Source organism: Ostrea edulis, chromosome 7, assembly GCF_947568905.1.
Source record: "Ostrea edulis chromosome 7, xbOstEdul1.1, whole genome shotgun sequence".
NCBI classification, from domain to species: Eukaryota; Metazoa; Mollusca; class Bivalvia; order Ostreida; family Ostreidae; genus Ostrea; species Ostrea edulis.
Genome location: NC_079170.1, coordinates 53,353,368 through 53,374,436, shown reverse-complemented (window position 1 = coordinate 53,374,436; position 21,069 = coordinate 53,353,368). Strand labels below are relative to the sequence as shown.

At 36.0% G+C, this 21,069-nt stretch overlaps 1 protein-coding gene across 1 annotated transcript; it reads left to right on the top strand.

Annotated features, from left to right (window-relative positions):
* Positions 1-16,213: 16,213 nt before the first annotated feature.
* On the top strand, positions 16,214-19,225 carry LOC125656952 (kielin/chordin-like protein). Its single transcript, XM_048887566.2, has 6 exons — positions 16,214-16,378; positions 16,516-16,671; positions 17,367-17,504; positions 17,974-18,087; positions 18,615-18,977; positions 19,097-19,225. The coding sequence occupies exons 1-6, from the start codon at positions 16,318-16,320 to the stop codon at positions 19,111-19,113; spliced, it is 849 nt and encodes a 282-aa protein (XP_048743523.2). The 5' UTR covers positions 16,214-16,317; the 3' UTR covers positions 19,114-19,225.
* The last annotated feature ends 1,844 nt before the right edge of the window (positions 19,226-21,069 follow it).

Here is a 21,069-nt window from a genome sequence, read left to right as displayed (position 1 = left end):
TAACGAACAGAGATCAATCTCATAACTCCTATAAGCAATACAAATTAAGGAATTGGGCAAACACGGACCCCTGAATATACCAGAAGTTGGATCAGTTGCTTAGGAGGAGTAAGCATCCCCGGTCGACCGGTCACACCCACCGTGAGCCCTATATCTTGATCAGATAAACAGGAGTTATCCGTAGTCAAAATTACTGTGCCAAGAAAGGCCTAACAATCGGCATGAAACACGTCAGATAGCATTTGACCCAATAATAGGTCGTATTGGCAAACTAGATCGTTATAACGACCATAGAATTGACTCCAAACGAGACTGTCGACACTCTTGCACCATCAACCCATTTGTCAGTAGCTTGCCTCGATTTTTCAAGAAAAAGCACAGGAAATATTGATGCTGTTACTGATTGCTTAGTCGGAATTTCCAAACATTACACAAATATGGCAGATGATGTCAAAGAAAGAAAGATAATTTCCAAACATTGTTGGGGCAATATATATTGTACTTATGTTTAAATCAAATCACCATTCACCAATGAACATATATATTTAAATGGGAAAAACTATATCAAGTTGAATTATCTAACCTGTTTTCTATATATCTACATGTAACAAATTTTTAAAAAGATAGAGAGATCTTTTGAAATTAAACATAATATTTCTAGAGTCTTGCAGTGGTGCAATCTCTAACAAATATGACGTGACTGAAATTGTTAAGAGTGGCCCTCTTATCGTAACATGTTCAAAATGATGGACATACATATGTATTACTTCGAATAAACCTTGAAACAAGTTATACCGACTTCGCCGCATTCTGCAAGTTTTAGATGACAGGTTTAAAAAAAATGCATGGTTACTGTTTCGCCATTATAAAACCAAGGAATTGATTTTCACCTTGGAAAATAAAATCTAGCTGCCAATTTATAATGATAAACTCGATTTCTCAAGAAATAACACTAAGCTTGAGATAAATGCATACGACCAAATCATCAACTACCCATTGCATTCTATCGAAGTGATTCTCGTCGTTAATTAACAGGCCCAGGTGTTATCCGATACGGTTTAAAACTAATAGATCTCTTATATATTGAACATGGGAAGCTTTAACGATTGAATTAGAAACGAATACTTTCATCTTACAAATCCCTCTCCACAGCCTATGTATATACAATTCTCATGGAGTAGTTGAAAGTATTTAGAATCTAGATCGGTTTTTGTAGACGATTACATCGCCCACCTGAGCAGTCGTATTTTCCCCATGCTAAACATCAAGTCCCGAATATTGCATTATTCTGGCCCAGGGTTAATGTGTTGTCAAGCTTGGATTTACACTACTTGAGGATGATTGTATACATCATGTACGATTAAGAAATAATGGTCGCGTTTTCGTGTATGTTGCAGGATAACCTCCGAGGGGTAGAGAAATTTTGTTTTGAAATATAAAAGCTGAGGATTTTATATTTCAAACAACATATTCGAGACCAGGGAGGATACCCTTCACCATACACGAAAACAAGAACTTTATCTCTATTTTACTACGGCTCAGAAATATGCAGCCGATCGTCTTCCTGTATAGCTACGAATTAGGTCACTGTGACAGCATGACATTTCCGAAATGGCCTAAATTGGTTTTTGCTGAGGAAAAGGGTGAGATAGTAGTGGTATTCTAAATCAAAGTACTTAAAGTACTCGTGGGAGTTGAACATTGTGGAAATTCAGTTAGAAAAGATAGTACTGGAAGGGTAGGGGGATAAATGACTGAATATTATCATGATTTTAGATACAAATCAACTGTTGTTGTTTCAAAGCGTTACAACAGCAAACATGGATAATGGAAGGCCCATGGGCCACAACGCTCCTCGAGTAACTGAAGTCGTGTTGTTGTTTTCTAGAATTTCACCCCTTTATATTCTCATGAAAAATGTGACCACATATTATGGCCCAAACATTCAAATCAATATGGTTATCAATGCCTTGCAGTTATGAAGAAGTTTTCCCCCTGTATATATACATTCAAGTTTAATCCTAGTTATAGCTAATTCTAAGGATTCATTACTTGAAAAGGTAGTCCAATATGCTAAACTGTCACCGGAGTATACTACAGTCCTGTAGAGGATCAATGGAATGGTAAATAATTGTATAATAACTCAAAATAAATGAAATGCAAAAAAATTAAAAATTGTCGGGCATCGGAAATGCACAAGCCGAGTTGCGCAAGGAATGGGCATAGAGGGAACCGGCAGAAAAGTTTTCAAGAATTATCAAGCAGGGAGCAAAATTTTGCGTACATAAATTTCAGCCGACTTAAATCCTTTGTGACCTTGACCTTTAACCCTTGACCAAAATCAATAGGCTTCTTTGTCTCATCAAGGGCGATGATCCATCTAAGTTTAATTGAGATCCTATAATTTGTTAAAAAATTATAGTGCAGAAAACAAAATTTTCTCCAAATTTCAGTCTATTTATAGCCACTGTGACTTTGACCTTGTGACCCCGGAATCGATAGGCTTCTTGTCTTACTTAATCGATCTAAGTTTATTGAGATCCTATAATTCGTTCAAGAGCTATGGTGCGGAAAACAAAATTTTCTCCAAATTTCAGTCTATTTATAGCCAGTGACCTTGACCTTTGACCTAGTGACCCCAGAATCGATAGGCTTCCTCATCTTACTGAGGGTGACAATCCATCTAAGTTTGAATGAGATCCTATAATTTGCTCAAGAGCGGAAATGAAATGTTGATGCGTGCCCGCCCAAAGGCACTTCATCAGATCATAAGTCGAGTTCGACTTCATCGCAACTCCGCTAAAAATGAAACACTAGTCAAATAATGTTATTTATTGCCTAGGTATTTGGGATATTATACTGTGGCTCAAACAGGGGGTGAATGAACCTGACAGTATGGAAATCATATAGTGGAATCAGACTTGTGATGCTGGAAATCTATAGTGATTAATAAACTATACATGTACAAGATCCATAACTTTTTTTTTCAGTTTGTGAGGGAGAATCCTCGTGTCTCTTTCATCTGTAGACAAATAAACAATGTGTTTTGACCAGAGCAATTTCCAATCCTTTTGCAGCATAAATTCAACATTGTGGCAACTGGGTTAAACTTTGATAGTGAAGTAATACATGGCAGCACCTTATCCCATGCTCTTAAAATTTCTGTTTGACACACACTCATGACATCCACTCAAACATTACAGAGTGCAGCAAAATCCCATTGTATAAGGGGATTCAAAATGGATAACTGGTACAAAATATGGTACATACTATTCAAAAAGGATAATGAATTTGACATATTGATGTCTTGGAAAAGGAAATTCTGACATCGGGGCTCTAAGTGTTTTCAAACATTGTCATTTGATAAAAGTGTTCTACATTTTTAAAAATAGAGATTAATATGTCTTTACATACATAGGTGAGAAAGTTTCCATTATTCCTAGCCGAGACATACCATGTATGCGCAAAAAATTCATAAACAAATATCACACTACTCACGTAGAAAATGTGGACCTTACCGTCATATCATCAAGCGCAGCGAAACACGCCATTTCGAGATTATAGTCGACGAAAGCTCGGTAACAGTAATGAATAAGGTACACTCATTTTGTATCTATTTTGTGACTTTCTTTATTAAAAGGAACAGTTCTCTAATGTGTAACGTGCAATTACTACGTAATTCAATAACTTGAAGCATGAAGCAGTTTCACTTTGCCACCGGATATAAGAAATTTTATTTCGTATTCCGATCCCAATCGAAAGTTGTTGACTGGGAATGACGTGTTTTAATTCAATCTACATGTAACATCAAACATTTTTTTATATCACATTAAAAAAAAATATATATATATATATACACACATACACAATGTTGTAGAGTTATTTCTTGTAAATTTTCTGAGGTTTCGCACCATATTCGATATTTCGCGCCACGGTGTCAATAGGGCTTGTGTGCAGTTGTCGTTCGTTTCCCTATCAATGTTTATAGGTGACGCTGTGCTACAAACGACAATTTTTCAACCTTATCTATTATTTTTCTATGTCTATCAGTATCAATTTGATCGAAATCTTGTATTCAAATTTATTTGAATACAATATCATTGCATTTATTTACATGTCAATTATCAAAATTAGATTAATTCAGAAAAGTTACATGGATTATTTAATGGCGGATGTTTATAAAAGTTTATGTTGATTTACCTAGGAGTAAATCAGCTGACACAGAACCCCCGCTGACGACCACTATACAAATCAATACAAATTACTGCGCAGAAAAGTGCGTGATGACCCAGGGAGATTGAACATAGTTCAACTCCCAAAAATACTTCAAGTATTTAGTTAACGGATTATCTGATAAAAGGCTTTACATAATATGATATATGTATTATCACTAAACGATATGACAAATTTTAATTCAACCTAAAGCCAAAACACTGGCGTTGCTGTATCAGTAAACTTATAGAAGTTCTTCATATGATGAAGACAATAATCACTATAATAGTTTTGGCTCCACCATGAAACCAAACCTTTAACACCCCCCCCCCCCTAGGGTCATGAAAGAACTGTGAACGACAGTATTGTTTCACCGCCTACCCTCTGGTCAATCTGCAACATTTATCATTTTAAAATGATTTTTCTGTATCAATATTACGATGGCCGATACCGGCCGCCACTTTACACCTACATTTTGTGTGTAGCGTGTACATCGTTTCCTGAAAACTCACCGACAACATACACTCACTACTCAGGTGTAGAGTGTCATTGAAAAACCCCACCGACGTTTGGTGTGTAAAGTGTCAGAAAAAACAACTCGTGTGCACTCTACACTAAAAGCCGTCATCGGGTTTCAAACTGGAGTTACGTCCACATTTTTTTATCTTTTCCTTTTTCTACACACAAAATGTAGGTGTAAGTGACGGCCACTATTGACCACCGGACAATATAGATATTTATATAAGTTTTCATAAAAGTTTATTTCTTTAACAAAACAAAGAGACATAACTATAATTTGGGTTAAAATCACGTATTTCACTGTAGATGAATCAATGGAAAACGGAAAATATATTACAAAAATATTTCCCCCGTGAAACACAAATTCCTTTTTGCAGGTACAATGTATTATAAATTTATACCTAAACTTTTGCTGTTTCACCGGGGGACAAAATGTTTACAGATCAAAACATAGCGAAAATGATCAATTGTAAATAAGGTTAAAGTGCGGGAAATGAAGATTTACCATTTTTTACTCAATGATATGAAGTAATGTGACATATTTAATTGATATCAGTAAGCATTTTAATTGATATCAGTAAGCATTTTAATTGATATCAGTAAGCATTTTAAGATATATCACGATTTAAAGCCCGGTTTCAAGTGACATATTTTTCTACCCCCTAATCAAAAGGAGTTGAATTTAAGAGCAATTAACTGGTATTGAAGTTAACAATCAATTACTAATGCATTCTACTTTGCAAATTTAAAAAATATCATCTGCAAAATTGCAAAGCATTTTAAAATTAACGAGTTGAGGAAGGCGGAAATCCAGAGTTAACGTGCATAGTTCTTAGCAATCTTGATGATGGACTACATACTCCTTCTAAGTATCCATTTAATTTAAATTTAGTATCAATACCATTAAAGCAAATATCATTTACATGCCTTGCACATATATACTAGATATACCAAGTTTAACCCTGCCCTGGAGTCACTAACCCGGGGATCATGAAATTTACAATTTTGGTAGAGGTCTTTCTGCTCTATATCATTATGCATTTAGTTTTTTTTTTTTTTAAAGATATGCAGTTGTAGAGAAGACTTTTAAAAGTTTGGCAGTTTTGCCCTGCCCCTAAGGATCATGAAATTTACAATTTTGGCCTTCCTGCTCTACATCACGATGTGTTTCATACAGATGTGTGGGTCTACAGAAGAATGTTATTTAAATCAGTCATTTTTTGTCAGTTTATGCGCCGCCAGTAAGGACCAAAGGGTGCAGGAGTCCTAAAAATTACAATTTATGTCTCACATGTCCAAGTTGCAATAATGTAGCCCTCTCCGATGTTTTGTGGGGAGAGAGCTATACCTTCGTAGGATCTCCGTAATGGTGCAAATGCGGGAGTGATTCACTCCCGCAACAATTTCTATCAGTCTAAACATTTGCTGACTTCCTTTAACATTTTCACTATCAATAGTTTTTAAGTTTTTTTTTTTTTTTTTATCCAGTGAATAAAATTCATTTGAAAGATACATTTCTATCATATGCAAAGTCTAACAAGGATTATTTTGCAAAAACCTATGACATCACACGAGGATCTGCTTGAAGAATATAGCGTTGAATCCTGCATTCGATACACACGGGTGTAAATGTACGGTATGTGTAATTTATTTACCAATACCCTAAATTCATTCCGATAAATTGTAGTTTTATACATTTATGGTTATCATTATCAGAAATACGTTGACGTTTCTGAATCTAGTTTTTCTACACACACACACACACAAAAAAAAAACAAACAAAAGAAATGAAAAATTTCCGTTGTTTCAAATTATGTACAAAGTGGATTACACTAATATGGTTTTCTTTTCTTTATTAAAATTTTACACATTACGTGTATATCTTCTGCTTTCATTATTCTACCTGTAACATGGTTAACATAAAAAAAACCTACGCGTACACTGTCTCCGTATTTTCACAGCATCGCATGTGATTGGTGTTATTTACATTGTGTATGAAAAGTTATATCTTAAAATGATTTATATATACATAATAACCTTTAGAAATTTGAAGAAAAAGAAGAAATCTGACTAAAACAATAGGCCCCACTTTTGAAGGGGAGATATAAATGCTTTCCTAAATTTCCCAACGAATCTACGAGAAGAAAAAATAAAACTGTCAGCCCTATGAGCTGTCATAAATTACTTTCAATGATTTACAATCCTTAATGAAAATGAAAAGAGGTCAACCAAAGAAATTCAGAAAAACAGGAAGTGATATAGGAATGTTGATTTCTGTAACCCTGTCATAACAAACTTATAAAACAAGTCCCTGTCTGCCATTGCAGTGTATGATTAGACTGATATGGAAATTTTCTTAGTGGAACTCACTTTCAAAAAATTCATTAACATTTATTTTAAACAAGTTTTACCGCAGGTAACTCTTAAGGTAGTGTTTAATTAAACTGAACTGCTCCAGCACTAAATTACCAACCAGGCTTGGGTTTTTTTCTTCGTTGTATGACTTACAGTGTTTGTCCTGTGTGTAAACAGTGATCCATTGAAGAAATAATGTTTGTTTTCTTTAACATGTTTACATCCACCGTCATTTCTGTGAATCGCAGAAGGTCCCGGGAATGATACACGGATCCTGTTCTGGGGAATATTCTAGGATGTAAGAAGATACCCCCTTATCTTTCAAATACAAATCTTCCATCACTTTTAAAACACACAAAGCAACTTGCATAAATTAAGGGGGCATTTTAAAAAATAATAGTTTCCTTACGGACTAAAAACATCATGTATCAAGGTGTCAAGGCAATACTCTCTCAGCTCAAACTTAATGTCGCGGGATTGTTGTCTGTGTGTTAATGTTTATCCATGTATTTTCTGGAAGATAAAGCGTGGCTAAGATACAGTATTTTGGGATTTCAGAAAATTCCTCTTTGTCTATAGTTGTCTGCATGTAACACAATAGTTCTGAGTGGAATTTTTTATTGCATCCTTTCATTTTGATTTCTCCTCAGCCATTTCAAGTTGATCGCTCATTATGAGATTCGAAATCACTTTCATTTAAATATACGCAATCGTTTTATGTTTGCTTGCCCAGTTGTCGTAGTCCAGTAGCAAATATATAAGTATATGAAAAAGAAGTAAAAAAAAAACTTAGAGCGAATATGCAGATAAATACATGTAATGAGATTTGTGAGTAAAATTACCAGTACTTTGTTAGTCTCTGAGAGAATAGCATTTGGACAGTGTTGAATTTTAATTCATCAGTAGATCCATGGAAGATCCATTTACGATGATTCAGTTCATTCATACATTTTTGAATTGATTTCTTAAATCAATATGAAAACATTCTCATAAAGTGTAGATTCAAGTTGTTTGCATGGTGACAGATGGACCGCGGGCGAGACCTCGATAGGGTTTTTACAAAGGCATACATATCAAGATAACTCTGAAAATCTTTCAAGAACCATGGTGGTACAATTGTTCAAATCTATATACAAACATTCTCATATAGCGTAGATGGACTACTACAGGGTCACCAAGCCTGGATTACTACAGGAATATCAAGCCTGGAATACTACAGCAATATCAAGACTGGACTACTACAGCAATAACAAGACTGGACTACTACAGGGATATCAAGACTGGACTACTACAGGGATATGAAGTCTGGACTACTACAGGGATATCAAGACTGGACTACTACAACAATATCAAGACTGGATTACTACAGCAATATCAAGACTGGACTACTACATGGATATCAAGACAGGACTACTACAGGAATATCAAGACTGGACTACTACAGCAATATCAAGACTGGACTACTACATGGATATCAAGACAGGACTACTACAGGAATATCAAGACAGGACTACTACAGGAATATCAAGACTGGACTACTACAGGGTCAACAAGACTGGACTACTACAGCAATATCAAGACTGGACTACTACAGCAATATCAAGACTGGACTACTACAGGGAAATCAAGACTGGACTACTACAGGGATATCAAGACTGGACTACTACAGGGATATCAAGACTGGACTACTACAGGGATATCAAGACTGGACTACTACAACAATATCAAGACTGGACTACTACAGCAATATCAAGACTGGATTACCACAGCAATATCAAGATTGGATTACCACAGCAATATCAAGACTGGACTACTACATGGATATCAAGACAGGACTACTACAGGAATATCAAGACTGGACTACTACAGGGTCACCAAGACTGGACTACTACAGGGAAACCAAGACTGGACTACTACAGGGATATCAAGACTGGACTACTACAGGGATATCAAGCCTGGACTACTACAGGGTCACCAAGACTGGACTACTACAGGGATATCAATACTGGACTACTCTAGGGTCAACAAGACTGGACTACTACAGGGATATGAAGCCTGGACTACTACAGGGTCACCAAGACTGGACTACTACATGGATATCAAGACTGGACTACTACAGGGATATCAAGACTGGACTACTACAACAATATCAAGACTGGACTACTACAGCAATATCAAGACTGGATTACCACAGCAATATCAAGATTGGATTACCACAGCAATATCAAGACTGGACTACTACATGGATATCAAGACTGGACTACTACAGGGATATCAAGACTGGACTACTACAGGGTCACCAAGACTGAACTACTACAGGATAAACAAGACTGGACTACTACAGGGATATCAAGAAAGGACTACTACAGGGATATCAAGACTGGACTACTACAGGGATATCAAGACTGTACTACTACAGCAATATCAAGACTGGACTACTATAGGGTCAACAAGACTGGACTACTACAGGGAAATCAAGACTGGACTACTACAGGGATATCAAGCCTGGACTACTACAGGGTCACCAAGACTGAACTACTACAGGATAACCAAGACTGGACTACTATAGGGATAACAAGCCTGGACTACTACAGGGATAACAAGACTGTACTACTACAGGGATAACAAGACTGGACTACTACAGGGATATCAAGACTGGACTACTACAGGGATATCAAGCCTGGACTACTACAGGGAAATCAAGACTGGACTACTACAGGGTCACCAAGACTGGACTACTACAGCAATATCAAGACTGGACTACTATAGGGTCAACAAGACTGGACTACTACAGGGATATCAAGACTGGACTACGACAGGGATATCAAGACAGGACTACTACAGGGATATCAATACTGGACTACTACATGGATATCAAGAAAGGACTACTACAGGGATATCAAGACTGGACTACTACAGGGATATCAAGACCGGACTACTGCAGGGTCACCAAATTGGATATACTGAATAGCCTTGCTTCGGGGGTTTAAATTGTTGCTTCATTCGGAAGTCGTGAAGAGAAAACGTTGTCTGTGAAAACTGCAGCAGCAGTAACTTTAATTTGGTCTTCTAAACCATCATATGAACCATCTGTATAGATATCAATTGTAGAATGTTAAAAATTGTGTATTTCGGATAATTGAGCTTAGGTGACCTATTGCAATTGGTTGTGCGTCGTCCGTCAACAATTGAACATTTTTAGCTTCTTCTTAATAACTACCATTCCAATTCTTTTCAAATTTGGTATGAAGCATCATTGGGACAAGTAGGACATAAATTGTAAATTTCAGGACTCCAGGGCGGGGCAAAAAACCGCCCAAAAATGACAAATTTTCAAAAATCGTCTTCTGAAGAACCACACACCTGTAAGAGAAACTAAATGCATAGCGATGTAGAGCAGGAAGGCCTCTAGCAAAATTGTGTATTTCATGATCCCGGGGTAGGGGTTCTGACCCCAGGGCGGGGCCAAACTTGATATATAGTGTTTAAGTGTAAAACACTTTAATAACATATTTTAGTGCTATTGATACTAAATTAAAACTAAATAGACTATTGTTATGCAATTTTTTTTTCTATGGGCGGGTGTCATGTACATGTGTTTGATATAGGGTTTATACATGATAAATCATTAATTGTGGTTTTATAATTGTGAATTTTCTTTAGTTTTCTGATTAAGTATTAACAAATCCATAATTGAAAATCAATTGTTTTACTTCATGTTTGATCTCGAGGGAACACATTTTCACACGTGTTCGCAATTCTCAACTTTGACACCTCTTTCCGGTTTCACTATGCATAGTGGTAATTGGTTTTTACATTAGGATTGTATTTTCTTTTATTTGGTTATGGCTATCTCTGACTCATTTTACTGTTGTAAACTAATGTCATTGAGCTTTCCCCCGAATTTGCAACTTTGTTTAGTTTATTTCATTGATCAATTTAAAATGCAGGTAGGCGGATCTGTCAAAGTTGAGACAAAGTGAGTTTGCATGAGACAATTCTACCTAAATTCTTTGTGAAATTAAGTTTAACCTTTTTTTGTGAACCTTTCTAGTTTGATCTTTGTTAAATTGAGATATACCAAAACCTGACATTGTGAAATTCATGTTTGTAAAAAAAATTTGATATTCGGACTTGAATAGATTTTGGAACTTTAAATAATAGCTGTGTTTCTACATAGAGTTACACACGTGCATATTATTACATGGTAAGATATTTAGAAAGAACAGGTAATCCCTGACCAAAATTGCTAATTTGATGATCCCCAGAGTAAATGTTCTCACCCCAGGGTGGAGCCAAACTAAGTGTACAGTATTTATGTGTAAGTTTGATGATAGTGTATACAATCTAATTGTATACTTATGAATAGCAGAAAAGGATGTACAAATATTGGCAAATTTCACAACCCAGGTTGGGTCCAAATTAGTCATAGTTTTTATGTTTTAATGTTAATACACCTATTATATTATGTAAAGCCTTTCATCCTAAGGTATGTGGGCCTCTTGTAGTAAATTTCATGGTGGTATTTCAGAACGTGATGAGGGTTTTACGATGTCCAATGGTAAGTTAGAATCATGTATATGTTTTTTAACTCGTAGATCGATTGATTTTATAAAACGCAGTTAAATGCAGGATTTTCAAAATTATTTTTCAATTTAACAATGGTAAGATACGTTTTATTTTACGTAGATCGAGAGGTGGTTCATTCAAATGTATATGTCAAAAAACAAAAACGTTATGGTCCGAACAACCGGACAACAAAACTGCCCCAAAACTTCTATCATTTGACCTTTACAGAAAAGTCAAGGTCATAGGTCATCAACATGGCACACGACACTCTTGTTTTATCATGGTATACTAACATACCAAATATCAAAGACCTTGCCCAAAAAAGTATTTGATCTTTACATAAAAGGTCAAGGTCATCAAAAATGGTATGCGACAGTCTTATCATGGTCTACCAACATAGCAAATATCAAAAGTATGGAATCCAGATAGGGCCACGTAGTTCACTATCGCACCATCGAAGTTTGGGTCGATGGTGCGATGACGCGATGGCGATGGTGCGATGACGATGACGCGATGGTGGTGGCGTGATAATGCGATAACGATGGTGCGATGGAGCGATACTGCGATGACGCGATGGTACGATGGCGATGATGCGATAACGCGATACCGATGGCGCGATGACGATGACGCGATGCTTTACAGCGGCATCGCGTTATCGCATCATCGCCATCGTACCATCGTCTCATTGCAGTATCGCTCCATTGTACTATCGCATTATCGCGCCATCGTCATCACATTATCGCGCCATCGTCATCGCATTATCGCGCCATCACACCATCGACCCAAACCTCGATGATGCGATGGTGCGATAGTGAACTATGTGGCCCTATCCGGATTCCATACAAAAGTCCATGTCAAAAGACAAAAAAGTTATGACTCGGACAAACTGTATGAGAAGAAGAAAAAAATAGAATTCATACTAAAACAACGTCTCCCTTCTGGGAAGAGGAGACATAAACAGTGACGGATTTAGAGGGGGCGCAATCGGCGCACGCCCCCTAAACTTTTCAAATTTAAGGTAAAACGCGGTATCTTGTTTAGGAAAATGTCTTAAACGATAAAAGACGCAATAATTTCTTCCACTCCCGGAGAAATAAACGACAAAATATTTTGATTCCTTGAATTACTTTATTGGGATAACTTTTAAAAAAAAAATCCAAAAAACCCTTCAAATTTGGGTCATTCTATTAATTTCACCTTATTAAAATGATAGAAAATAGTACAAATGACTAAATAGGAGAAATATTTCAAGTCCCGTAAAATCTAGGAGCTTCCGGGGGCTTCGCCCCCTGGACCCACCACGAGAGCTTCGCCATGGACCCATTGCCTAATAAGGTGGCGCCCCCGTAACCACAATTCCTGGATCCGCCCCTGATAAATATAAAAAATAGATTGAATTCTAAAAAGATAAAGCAACACTTAAAGAAATATGCTGGCGTAAAGCATCGCAGTTCATGCCCTCGTGTATTTTCAAATTAATATTAAATTTATTTCATAAGTATACCTCAAAATCTTAGATCTACACTATATACATGCATCATTTTCTTTGATTGAGAGAAGGAGAGGGGGAGAGCATTCAATGAGATGAAGTCTCAAATGATTTTTAGCGTAGATCTTTCACTAATTAACTTTGAATGCTGTGATAAACAAAAATACGATAATCACGGTCTTTTATTTCAGGAAGATTGTGAAACCTATACATTTACCTGCAAGGTATCGTATATGGAAATTAAATGAAATGTAGGTGCTTAATATAAAAATGATAGTTTTTCTTACTAATTGCGAATAAATTAAGGGGGGGGGGGGGTATTAACCAACCACAAATATTCCAAATGCATAAAAAACAAAGGGTCCTTGTGCATGATAATCAGTTTATAGAGATGAATTGAATAGTAAATAAAACCTATCCTAAATAACATTGGAACACAACAACATATTTTCATAACTGGAAACTAATTAGAATGTCAATCATCAATAACACATGTTGGTACTTTGTTCACTGAATACATCGTTCTCAATACTGACCAGATAAATACGTTCTGTGTTTTCTAGTACCAGTGATTTATAATTGTTATCAAATCTGATTTTATCCGTATTATTGGGAAACGTTTATTGAATTGGGGGGGGGGGGGGGGGGGGGGGGGGGTTGTTCAAAAAGCTTGATACAGCGTTGCGCAGTTTTTGTAATCAACTTTATTACAAATACATTTTCTTCTACTGAATTTCTGTTTACTATCTTTGAAAAAATCGTGAAATTTCAAAACAATTTCTCGAAGACATATTACGTGTTATATGGTCATATGGTACTCTATATCTATAAAGGTACAATAAAATCCGAGTAATCGATAATTCTTTTCAATGATAAAAATACAAAAACAGGCATTGGTGTCCCTGAATTTCTCTGAATGCATTTATTCCTACGTTAAAGCAGTGTAAAACGAAACTGAGTATTTATTTTCGCCATATTTACATTTTATATGATTGATTGTATATTGTTTAACGTTTCGCTCGAGAATATTTCACTTATATGGAAATGTAATCATTGTCAGTGAAAAGTTGCAAAATTTAGGCCTATACTAGGCGCTTACGGCCTTTGAGCAGGGAGGGATCTTTATCGTGCCACACCTGCTGTGGCACGGGACCTCGGTTTTTGCGGTCTAATATGAACGTAGCTGCAGAACTGTAGCTCTCTGAAAAAATATTGTGACGGAACATCCTTATAAAAACCTTCGATTTACTGCGCACAAAAAGCTGCGCACGGTTGAGGCCTGATGTCATTGTATTCTTGTGTCATAATATTTTTAAATATCAAAAAATTCTTCACATATTTTTCTACTATACTTGTGTCCAAACATACTTTCAAATATTCAGCCCAATACGACCTGAAAACTCACAGATTCGAATGATTTCGTTTGTTGACGTAGCCATGTTAGGTAGCCGGTCAATTCGAATCCCGGTTCATTTCCATACTTGCACAATAACGTCTAGATGTGAACTAATATCCCCATAAATATTTTAGCTAAATATTTTAAATAATATATCATCCCAGTTCCTTTAAATAATAATTATTCAAATTGATAAACTCACGGTAATGCGGCTTTCATTACTCTGGTCCGGTCCTATCCCTGCCACACGAGTGTTAATGACGATATCGGACTTTTGTAGCATTTTCATTAATCAAGAGCTTATCTTACCTTCAGAAAAACTATATTTTTTATTTCTATAAATTATTCGTGTTGATAATAAATGAAGAGCGAATACATAACTTATAACGAATTTTATGAATAGATACCAACAGCAACAGGGTTCAAATTGACCCGGATACCCAACATGGCTACCTCAACGGACGAAATAATTTAAAGCTGTGAGTTTTCAGGTCGTATGGGGCTTTATTGAATATTTGAAGGTATATTTGGACACAAGCATAGTAGGAAAATATGTTAATAATTTTTTTATATTAAATTTATGAGACAGCAACACAAGAATACAACGATATCAGGCCTCAACCGTGCGCAGCTTTTTGTGCGCCGTAAATCGAAGGTTTTTATAAGGGGTGGATCTGTAGCTTTCTGTTCCGACAAAAAAAAAATTTAGTCGCCTCTTCCAACAAGGGTGGGGTACTGAGGACCTCTTCTAATCCGGATCCCCATGGGAAACATTTAATATGGTTTCGGTTAACGTGATCTGGTCATTTCTTCGTGAATGAGATGTAGTTGAAAACAGTGTGTGTATGCATTTAAAAAAAATACAGCTCTTCTATTTAACAGTCGCGAATTCAAACAGAAATGAAAGTAAAATGTAAAAATCAAAAAATAAATTACATTAAGATATGAACCGCAACGCTTTGTGCCGAATTAATTTTCATGGAACTCAAACGTGTCATGAACAATTATATGCTAGAATAATCGGAAAAACTGTTGTTGTGGGTTTTTTTTTTAATGAACTTGCTTATTGAAACAGGCTGTTTGACATTTTATTACGACGAAAGCATTGATAACATGCATGCGTCCATTCATATCACGTGATATGGAACATCATTTTCAACTGCGAATCTGAAAATTTCTCCAAGAAATTGGGTGCAAATTAATGCAAGGAAAAACTATTTAACCTATCATCTGCCATGAATGTATTAAATGATTTACAATCCATAAATGCATAGGTAATGGGCGACCTAATTAAAAGTTATTTTCACTAAATCAAATACATCAAAATAAACCAATATGCGGATTGATCCAAATATACCGAAAGGATAGCTATTAGAATTCCAACACCTGATTTACCTAACTATAACAGGCAATAATATCTCTTTTCTTCTAGAAAAGTAAACAAACCTCGTGCCTGTCATCTTTATGTATGTGTTGACAGTTATGGAAATTAATTTTCTGGATTTCACTTTCAAAAAATCCCTTAACGATGACGCACAAACAAATTGCGCAAGTTTTCCTGCAGTACAGCCCATGTCGGCATTACGTAGTTGTAAATGTAATTTTTCACTAGATTAAACTGCTTACACTGCACGATCTAAACAATGGACATGTACTACAGTTGTTAAATTAATCACGCATCACTGGGCTTGACTTTTCGCGGTGAGAGACCGTACATGTATATAAGATCGAATTTTCTGTTCTGTTCACAAATAGGGAACTCAACCATTAACTCAATATGCTTGTTTTCTTTGTTACTTTAACATTCGCCATCGTTTCTCTGATCCACGGCAGATCCTGTAAGTAACATACCTGCGATGTATTTCAGAATTACATCACAATTTAAAATGCACTTGTGCAGGATCAAAGATAGATTGATCTTGAGTGTAGTTATTTGGCCTCTTGGTTTTAAAATTATTATTTCAATTCTCTTTAGATTATCCCCAAACACCCGATTATCTGAAATGCCGATACGGTAAATACTTTAAGGACATCGGTCAGCGCCCGACCTGTAACCCCTTTGCACAGTCTTGTCCTTCCGGTTTCTTTTGTGGAGGTGGTCCGGCTGATGAGCAAGGTTTCTGCTGTAAATGTGAGTACGATCTTTATACCAGTTCTTGTGTTTACCACTTGGATTTCTTTGACACATTTATGTAGACCTAAATATATGTACGGCATGCTTATCATAGAACAACTACATTTATTCTGGAAACTCTAGAAATACTATTAAATGCCAAGTTTACTTAAGGTGACGCATTGCACTAAACTTCTATTTAATAGCTCATTTAAGCACCTCGTATTGATGAATAACCTTTTTAATTTTCATAAATATTTTTATTAACCAAATAAGAACGTATATCTGAGTCGTGTAGGCATGTTTTATTAGATATTAATCACAGCAAATTTTGGATTCTAGAATCTCGTATTTGCAAGCAAAACATCTTTCTTTTTTTCATTGCGGAAAAATCACAAAAAATTCATATAAAATAATTCAGAGTTTGTATCATTCTTTCGATGGTGAAATCATTCATACGAGGTGCTCAAACGAGCCATTAAATGAAATGTTAGTATAAAGAGCCACCTTAAGCGCACATACGATTTTGCTATATATATATCATTAAAATATCACCTTAGCGATGGATATCTTAGCTTGTTGAAATGCTAGGGGCTGTTATTCAGTTAGATTTTTAGTCATCTACTTTTCTAAACTAAATAATATACTCCCTCTCACACCCTTTACTTTATGAAATTAGCAATACATGATAAATAACTACATGTAATTGACAGCGAAAAACCCGTGTAAACTTGGGAATCCTTACACACGTAATGGCGACGCCCCTCATTGTTTGGGAGCGAATGGAGTCCGCTGTCCACGGGGATATGCCTGTATAGGAACAAAGACATCCTCATCAGTGTGTTGTCGAGGTAAAACAACATGTTTTCTTACGTCCTGGTGAGAGTTTTGTAATTTAACAAGAATTCAATATGAATAGTAAATTTGCAAATGAATATCTAACATCAAAGTCGACTGTGTATAAAAACCAGGACTTGAGATTGATACTGTTAATAATATGAACATACAGGTAACCATATCGGCGGACCTTCAATTTCCGAATTTCGATCTTCCGATTTCTCGAAGTTTCATCAAGGTCCCTTGAACTTCGAGTTATCGAGAGTGACCTGTACTTTATTTATGAGAAATAATTATGTTCTAAATGTGTACTTATCTGCATTTACGATTAAAGTGTCAATGCATGTACTGGTAGCCCTAGCGATAACTTTGAAGTTATAACCATTGGGAAATAAAGATATAGAAATGTAATTCACATAAAAAAGAAGAGCATTTCAATGCTTATCAATATGTGTATTAAAATTCCATTATACTCTATAACAGGATGCACGTACCATGGACAGTCATATCAACCAAGACAAATTTTTCAAAACAGCGTGGGACAACGTTGTACTTGTGGTGAAGACGGTCAAGTAACGTGCTCAAACAGTCCAGTCAGTGAGTAGAATTCTATAGACAGTCAAGTATAGTGCTCAAACAGTCCAGTCAGTGAGTAGAACTCTATAGACGGTCATGTAACGTGCTCAAACAGTCCAGTCAGTGAGTAGAACTCTATAGACGGTCAAGTATCAATCAAGGTGCCGTGAACGCATTTTTATCTTATTCAGGCTTTTCGGACGAAAAAGGTCTCACAATATTTTCAATCATTCTTTCACAGTAATATTTATTTCTTTATTGTTCCTTTGGAATTCTTAACGGTTTCTTCTACATTGTACCTCAAAATAGCTTAGAATATTTGTTGTATTCTTTCTATGAATCCTCACCAAAATTATGTCTTTTCTCCTTAGACATCCAAGTTGATTTCATTGACAAATATGCTGCTAAACATAAATGTAGACAATTGTTGTCTGTGTTATTAAGGGGGAAATGCTGAGAGACTCAATGAATGCACTTGTATTTCGACTTTACTTCTATTTCACCTTGCGCAGAATTCAAACTTATCCATTGGTATTTTAACGTTTCAGCGTGCAGAGCTAACGGAAGAGAATACAAAGTAGGAGAGTCATTCAGACAAGACTGCAATGGATGTACCTGCCGATCTGATGGCCAGATAGTCTGCACACTAATAGCTTGTGAGACCAACTGTTATCATAATGGCAAAAAATACTCAAAGGGAGAGAGCTTCCCATCAACAGATGGTTGCAATACCTGCACGTGTGGGAGTAACGGCAGTGTAGGATGCACCAAAATATCATGTCCGAAATTCTGTTATTATCGTGGAAGAAAGTACACACCAAGAGAGAGTTTCCCGGCGATAGATGGTTGCAACACCTGTACCTGTGAAGTAACCGGGGGCGTGTCTTGTACAGAAATAGGCTGCAATCCAGGTGTGTTATTGATGTCCTCATGAAATAGCCTGACCATTGTAATGTTCGTAATTTTTACAGTTCCCTAATTTTGATAACTTATGTCAGATTTTTATAATCTACTTCCTTCTCTTTTTCAGGTGGATATGTTGGTTGATTGGCCTTGTCGTCCAAGATCTTACAAATCCATTCCAAACCCATTATACAACTCTTTGTTGATACTGTTTTGGAAATCCGTTTTTTATATCGCATTAAAGATAAATAACAAACTTGTTATTTGTTGTCTTTATCACAATATGGTTGGTGTACATTTTAAGAAAGGAAAAGATTTAGGATACTATTACACAAAATACAGATAAGTTGAGTGAACTATAATAACAATATCAAATGAAACAGACAGTACATTGATTTTATACATTTTAATTCACGATCATGAAGTTATGTCACTCGTACGCTTTGCTGGAGCCGCTTTTCTGCCTGCATTGGTCCATATATGACATAGCAGAATATTCTTGTCACTATCATAAAACAAAGAAGTCAAAAATCTTTAGAACAATCGAGTATCGAACCCAGGACCTCTATTAGTTAGATCTAACCGCTGCTCTACCCAGGTCAATGTAAAAAATATGGGTAATATTACTAAAATCTAAACCTATTTCGGAAATTACCACAGAGTCCCTGCCTTTCTTATCCACTATTTTATGTAGAACAGGAGTTTTAACCTACAAAATTACACAAGGACCTTTCCATGGAGGTTTTAATTTAGGGTTCTGATCAACTTTTCTGGATGAATCTAATTTCAGAACTACTTCTCCTACCCCATGTGTATTCTGGAACAGAAAACTGTCATAATATTGTTTTTGCCTTCTTTGAGAGTTACCAATATTTTCTCGAGCTACTTTATGACATCCTGAAATGCTTGTTTTCAAATCAATTAAATACTCCGACACCTCTTTCATTGGATTATTTAAGTCTGTTGTACCAAGTATTAGATCTATTGGTTGACCAACTTCTCTACCGAGTATCATAATATTTGGTGTATTTGTTTGCCTATTTTCAGTAGCACGGATAGCTCCAACAACTTGTTGTACATGTAAATGTAGATCCCAATCATACTGTTTATTCTTCAGATAACAACGTATAGTTTGTAATATTCGACGGTTATATCTTTGTAACTCATCATTTGATTGAGGGTGGTAGGGGTAGTACATGTTTTAGCTATTTGTAGTAGTTCACATAATTTTCGCTTTAAGAACACCATCCATATTTTTACCCTGATCCATATGAATTTCTGAAGGACAACCAAACTTTGAAATGAACCCATCAACAAGTGATTTAACAACTGTTTCTGCACTTTGATTTGGAAAACAAAACATTCTAACTACTTTGTAAACTGGTCAGTGATCATAAAAATGTATTATTACCCCCATTTTGTCACAGGGAGGGGCCTAATATATATATATATATTTGAAATCCGAAATAACTAATATGAAGTTTTAGAGCTAAATATAGCCAAAACCAGCGTGCCAAAAAAGTGGAGCCAAATTCGTCCAAGGATAAGAGCTATGCATGAGGGAGATGATCCTTAATTTTGAAATGAATTTCTAAATTTTATAACAGCAATTAAATATACATCCGTATTTTCAAGCTAGTAACGAAGTACTTAGCTACTGGGCTGTAGAGACCCTCGGGGACTAACAGTCCACCAGCAGAGGCCTCGACCCAGGGGTCATAATGTAAAACTTATACGGTACCCATTTTGATGCACCAGATGCGCATTTCGACAAATAATGTCTCTTCAGTGATGCTCAACCGAAATGTTTGAAATCCGAAATAACTATGAAGTTTTAGAGCTAAATATAGCCAAAGCCAGCGTGCCAAAAAAGTGGAGCAAATAATATATATATATATATATACACACACATATATTTATATATATATATAAAGCACTAAATAATCACAACTAGGTACTGAAAATTTTCGCCCCAGCCCGGGGTCGAACCAGCGACGTACGGCACCCACCGCCTAGCAAGATTGTCAAACCAGTGCGTAAGTCCACTCGGCCACAACGACTTCCCTTAAAAGGAAGCTTTGTTATGCTCCTAAAGCGCTA